Source organism: Epinephelus fuscoguttatus, linkage group LG11, assembly GCF_011397635.1.
Source record: "Epinephelus fuscoguttatus linkage group LG11, E.fuscoguttatus.final_Chr_v1".
In the NCBI taxonomy this organism is placed as follows: Eukaryota; Metazoa; Chordata; class Actinopteri; order Perciformes; family Serranidae; genus Epinephelus; species Epinephelus fuscoguttatus.
In genome coordinates, this window is record NC_064762.1 from 20,891,369 (window position 1) to 20,897,775 (window position 6,407).

General features: G+C 40.2%; 1 protein-coding gene across 1 annotated transcript; it reads right to left on the minus strand.

Moving 5' to 3' along the window:
• Positions 1 to 3,224: 3,224 nt before the first annotated feature.
• On the minus strand, positions 3,225 to 6,335 carry LOC125897499 (rho-related GTP-binding protein RhoB). The gene has a single exon (XM_049590874.1). It carries the CDS (start codon positions 6,199 to 6,201, stop codon positions 5,611 to 5,613), a length of 591 nt encoding a protein of 196 aa, XP_049446831.1. The 5' UTR covers positions 6,202 to 6,335; the 3' UTR covers positions 3,225 to 5,610.
• Positions 6,336 to 6,407: the final 72 nt, after the last annotated feature.

Below are 6,407 nucleotides of genomic sequence, written 5' to 3' on the forward strand. Positions count from 1 at the left end.
ACCAGTTGGAAAACATGAACTAATATTCCCCATAATGGCTGTTGGCTATGTGTAATCAGAAGCAATGTGTTCACACCCTTAAGCAAAAGTGGCAGTACAATAGTATATAAATACTCCATTACAAATCTTATTCATGTAAACATACAGAGGTAAAATGTATGGGAATTATCAAAAGCAAATAACTCATAACAGAGCTCATAATAGAGGAGAATAAAGTAGTGTTTTAATGTTGTAGTTTGCTGGAGCTGAGCTGTTCTGAACTACTACTCAAAGGTTAGGGTCTCAGCTGTGAATAAATATGTTTTAATGTACACAGATGCTTTCTAAAATGAGGTGATTCGGGATTAAAGTAATGTGTATTTGTGCCAATCAGCCCCATCCGGAGGTTGGCTGTCACAGTGTTATAACATTATAGCTACAAAAAAAAATAAAATAAAATGAAACAACCAATAGAAATAATTTGAAAATTTAATTCAAACAAGAACCAGGAAAAAATGAACATTTAATTTAATATATGCCCATTTTAAAAATGATTTTAAGCAATTAATCAGTAGGAATTTTTAATTACTTTTGCCACTGACTATCATTAATAATAAAAAATAATGATATAAATTATAGCAGTTGCGCAGCGATGGGTTGGGTCTGGGCATTTTTAGGCAATTCTGAGCAACAAGCAGAAGAATGGGAAGACATTTAGGAATTTAGCAACACAATCTGCCTTTTGCATCAGCTGAGGCTTGAAAGCACAACCTCTGAGACTAAGAATCAATTTCTATCTCACTGAGCTAATTAGTCAGTGACAATTCATGTGTAGCTTCACAAATTGACTAAGCCAGACGTGCAGGTTTAGCAGCCATCCATGCATGGAAAAGCAGATTTCAAACCACTATAAAAAATTCAGTTATCGAAACAAAAATCTGAAAATACACATATTGCATCTAGACTGCATGGAGATGTTGGTAATTTGTTTTAACAATGATTGATTTGCTTCATAAGTGAAAAACTGATGTTTAACTAGTTGAGCTATGTGCAAAGTGAGAAGCCTCAGATGGTTTCACACTGAAGTATTGACACTGGATCTTTGTGCAAAGTTTGGTTTATTTTCAAGCATGAGAAGGCAGATTTTCTAGCAGAAAAAAGACTTGAAGATGCCGCACAGTGATCAGTCACGCTCAGGCAATTTTAAGCAATAAGCTGGAGCACAAGAAGATGTTTACATTACAATGTGGATTGTGCACCAGTTGAGGCTTGAATCCACAACCTCTGGAACCTAAGACAGTCATCTACCGCTCTGAGCTAATTGGCAAGTAGCAACTCAACAGTGGCTTCACGAATTGAGTAAGCCATTCACTGTTGTGTAGGAAAGCAGCCATCTGTGCATGGAAAGGCAGATTTGAAACCACTGTAAAAAATTCAGTTATTAAGACAAAAATCTGAAAATACACATATTGCATCTAGACAGCATGGAGATGTTGGTAATTTGTTTGTAACAATGATTAATTTGATCAATTTTTGATAAATCAAAAATTTGAGAAACGCAGTTTTTGTAGGACAGTCTGAAGATGCTCTGTAGCAAGTTTGGTGTCAATTGAGCAAAAATTGTGGGAGGAGATAGGTTTAAGAAGTTTTACAGTTTTTGAAAAAAAAAAACAGAGTGATGAACTTCATAGTTTTTAATAGGTTTAAATGTACAAAAGTTTCTTCAGTGTTGGGGCTACAGTTTGATGAAAGTTGTAAAGTTGTAGCACGCATGGTTGATTTGTTATGAATTTTCAAAGTTTTGAAATTTAGACGCTTGCTGTAGCGCCACCATCAGGACTATTGGCTTGAGTTTACATCTGAGGATATCTGGCATGAGACTGGACCTTTGTGCAAAGTTTGGTGAGTTTTCACGCATGGGAAGTATGATTTCCTCAGAAGAAGAAAGAAGAAGAATACCTAGGATTACAATAGTGTTAAAATAGTGATAAAATTATGTTCACTCATCAGAGACTTTCAAATCTTATTTCAAAATGTATCTGATTCCTTTGGTCTGTTAGCCAGATATAACACTTCAATATCTCTAACACAGTTTTAAGATACATTTACCCTCACCAAAAAGTTAGAAAGTTTAAAATAGTAGATGAGAGCAGGTGAAGAAAGCAAACATCTCTATGTTACATGTTTGTTTCTGTGACTTTCAAAGGACCAGAAAATAGCTGCATGCCAACTAACCCTGGTCTCCCCTACAACCATGCATCACATTTTATTTTATAAAATCATCAAGTTTTCTATGCTGTTATGTAAAATAACCATCAGCAAATGACCTACTAACGATCTGTCAGATGACTTAATGGAGTAAAAAGCAGGCTACGTATAAGTATAAAGCAGAGGTGTCTAACTCAACTTAAATTTGATCTCAAGTGGGCCAGACAAGTAAGACCACTGCATAATACCTTAAAAATATACCAACCCTTCTAATTTTCCCTTTTTTTTTTGTGTAAAGACGTCCATTCTGAAAACGTTCATCCATTTAAAGAACAAATGATGAACAGCCTGCAGTATATAAGAGAAATTGAGTGCAATTTCAACAGTATGTCTCAGTTTTTCCACTTTCAATCAGTCTGCTACTCACTTTCATTACATGTGCATATTTTTCAGAATGTTCCACTAAAGTGGAAGCTCTTGCAGAAGCAGGTGAAGTCATCCCCTGCCTTACAAACCATTTACAATCTGAAGTTTTGTCAGTGCCTCAGCAGCAGGGTTCCACTAATATTGTTTTAAGATAGAAGTCTGATACAGATTGTTTTGTAGTGAAGCTGCTGGTTGACAATATTTTGCACATTGTTCGATGTCTTTAAATTTGACAACACAAATAATTCATCGTTATGTCAGAAAGCTGTATTCTAGTCAGGGTGGCAACATTTTACATGAAGTATCTTCCCACTGTTTTAATTTTTCCTGAAACCTCTCAGCCTTCATATGTGCGTCAACATCAGGTGTGCAAAGTCATCTAGTGGGCCAGATTGGACCCTTTAGCGGGCCACTTCTCGCCCCCGGGCCGTCTGTTTGACACTGCTGGTATAAAGTATCGTAACATGGAGATACTCAGGTAAAGTACAAGTATGTTTCCTACCTAAACCAGAAAAGAAAATACACTGGATGATGTCATTATAGCTGCAACACCACATTGAGTATTTGTCCTTAGTGAGAGAAAATGAGGCACAAGAATGGAAAACTAGAGGTGATGACACACATTGATTCTTTTATTGACTTTGCCCAAAAACAGCACCGCTTCTTCCCTTACATTCTGAATTGTTCTTCCTCACAAAAAATTCCATTGTTCCATTTGAAACCTAGACGTTACGTCACTACATTAACGCAGTGGTAATTTGATCAACTCTTAGAAACATATGTTTGGCACATTTTTTCAGCAATTTTCATCTGCGTGGTTCCACAGTTTCATTCTTCAAAAAGGAAAGCAAAGTAAGGACAAAGTGGCTCTGCTCTGTCTGATCAGTGAATAATAACCTAACAACATTGAAAATCAGAGGCACATGAGGGGGGCCAGTGTGGGAAAATTAACCAGTCCAGCACAATGCATTCCTGTCCTGTAAGTCAGCAAAAAGCCCAGCAACAGAAGGCAGGGAGGAATGTGACTTTTACACCGTTGTAACTCTGCTGGGATTTATAAAACATACTCCTGTTAGACTCTGATTTAGTCTCACTGTAGTTGTTTAATGAACCACAGAAAAAAAGACATGTTTAAAGCTAAAACAAGCTTCTTTTTTGTCACTAAAAGAAAGACTCACATAGTGAATCCACCCCCCCCTGGATTCCCAGTGTTACAACACCCTCTGTAATTGATGTTCATAGCTGTCATTTTAACACGCACTCCCACTATGAAGAAAGAAACACTTTGTGGAGACACGCCAAACAAGCTGAATTCATTACACAAGTACGGAAAATTTGCTCAAATATATTGATTTAGCTTGTTCACTTCAAAGCTCCAACAATACTTTTTAATCAAATAAATCTGAGGTACATTCAAAGTCATGATGGAAGACATCAAGATGGAAAGTTTGTTTCTCAACCAATCGTGAAACAAACGTTTTACAGTGTCAGAAAACTTTACATTTGAAGCCAAAAAAGATACCCTTTTATGTCTGTGTACAGATTGTGGTTTCAATAACACGTGATAAAATTCCATAAAAGGTTTTTCTAATTGCCACACTCTCCCATAACCCCATATGAGCGCGTGCCGCTGGCTCACAGAGCTCCAACACAGCCTGCTCTTCTTTTCATGTCACCTTCTAAAAAACTGTTTCACTCTCACATGCTAACCCCATCTCACATGCTCCATCTTCCCTTGGAAATAACACCCACATAACCGTATAATGAATGTGTGGCTAAATGGGAAAATGTCAAACAGGAAATGCCAGCCTGTGAGACACAGCAAGGTCTGGATTTCTTGGTGAGATACTGTATGTGCTTCAAATGATTTGGTTCAGGTGAGCTGTAAGGACCCCAATCGGCCTTTGCTGGCTGTACTATTTACAGGCTGTGTGACTTCTGTCCTTGTTTTACATTAAAAAAAGCACCTCTTTTGTGAGTTTCCTCCAAAATGGAGTCACTGTAGCCGCCAGCAAAGCATAACACGGGGTAGAAGCATGCTCAGCAAACTTAATACGTGTCTTGTAAACCTTTGTACATTTGACTGTAAAACAAAGACGTGCTAAACTACACAGGACAATATGTTCAGCCCTTTTCAAGGCCGGCCAGTGTGTCATCTCTCAGACCTTAGATGGTGTTTGGCCTGTTGCGTAAAAACAACCAAACCAGGCATTTAACGTACTTTCTAGATGTGGTTCCAACTAACAAACCTGAGACAACTGATTTCTTTAACTGTGAACTGAAGCCATGTTTTAATTCAAAATGGCGTAACACACCAGAGGAAACTATACAGAACACCATGTGCATCCCTTGCACCGAACCTCATCGTACTTCTTATAAAACTCTCTGACTGTAGTGTCCAGATGCTGTGCAATATCATAAACTATATACAGTCATGTTACAATACAAAGTGGACATTAATAACGAGTGCAACTTTTTAACTGCTTTGATTATAACAAAGTAGCCTGTAACCTTGGCAGTAAGGCAGTGGCCTATGCAAACACTTTGAAACACACACACACACACACACACACACACACACACACACACACAAAAGTGAGCAATTGAAACCGTGGCTCTAAAGCAGGCCTTTGGGAAAGGACATGTCCACGTTAGATTAGAAGGGTGGGTAAATAAGGCGTCCACTGACATGTAGTTTGTCCTTTTCTCCTCCCCCCCTCCACCTGTCAGACTGGGATCATGTGACCCCACAAAGAACATGCTGTAACCAGTGCATTTCACACAAACACACACACGCCCCGATATCACATGTTCATCAAGTGTGTTCAAAACAACTTGTATGCAGTCATTGGTTTTGGTTGAATCACGGTCGCCTGGTTACATGGGAGTATCCAAACCATGGCCACTGCCCGTGCATGTTCAGACACAGATCCCAGCAGCAGTGGGAAGCGTCACGTCTGCGCGTCACGGCTCTCCAGACAATCAATCAGCGTCGTTTCACATCAAAACACAGCATTTGAGACAGCTCCCTGACGGTGTTTTCCGTTTCTGTAAAGCTGCCCGTGTTGCAGTCTCGAATACCTCCCAGATCCCCTCCTTGGTTTTGGCAGAGCACTCCAAATAGTCATATGCGCCAATGCGCATGGCCATGGCCCGGCCATCCTCTGCCTTCACTGGCTCCAGCTTCAACCGGGACAGCTCGTTCTTTACGTTCTCGTCGTTGCGCAGATCTTTCTTGTTGGCCACTAGTATAATAGGAACATTGGGACAAAAGTGTTTGACTTCAGGCACCCACTTTTCGGGGATGTTTTCCAACGAGTCCGGGCTGTCCACGGAGAAGCACATCAAAATGACATCGGTGTCCGGATAGGAGAGAGGGCGCAGCCGGTCGTAGTCCTCCTGTCCGGCTGTGTCCCACAGAGCCAGCTGGACTTGCTTGTTGTCCACCTCTATGTCCGCCACGTATGTCTCAAACACAGTGGGGACATACACCTCGGGGAACTCGTCTTTGCTGAACACGATCAGGAGACATGTTTTCCCACATGCGCCGTCGCCCACCACGACAAGTTTCTTCCTTATGTCTGCCATTCCTACTGCGCGTTTCTCTCTCCTAGCTGTCGCGTGAATGTGGCATCAAAAACACATATGTCCCCTCCGTGCTTCCTCCCTCGGCTTTTGTACTCTCAATGAGCCTCGTACCGTAAGCCGCTCCCGTCTCGCAACTCCAGAAATTTACCAGTAACCACTGCGATCTCTTTATAAAGCATAGGGTGGTTTCCTAAATATAGCAATCC

What these genes read in the sequence shown, in the direction of transcription:
- LOC125897499 (XM_049590874.1), bottom strand. Translation starts at nt 6,201, where the DNA reads ATGGCAGACATAAGGAAGAAACTTGTCGTGGTGGGCGACGGCGCATGT.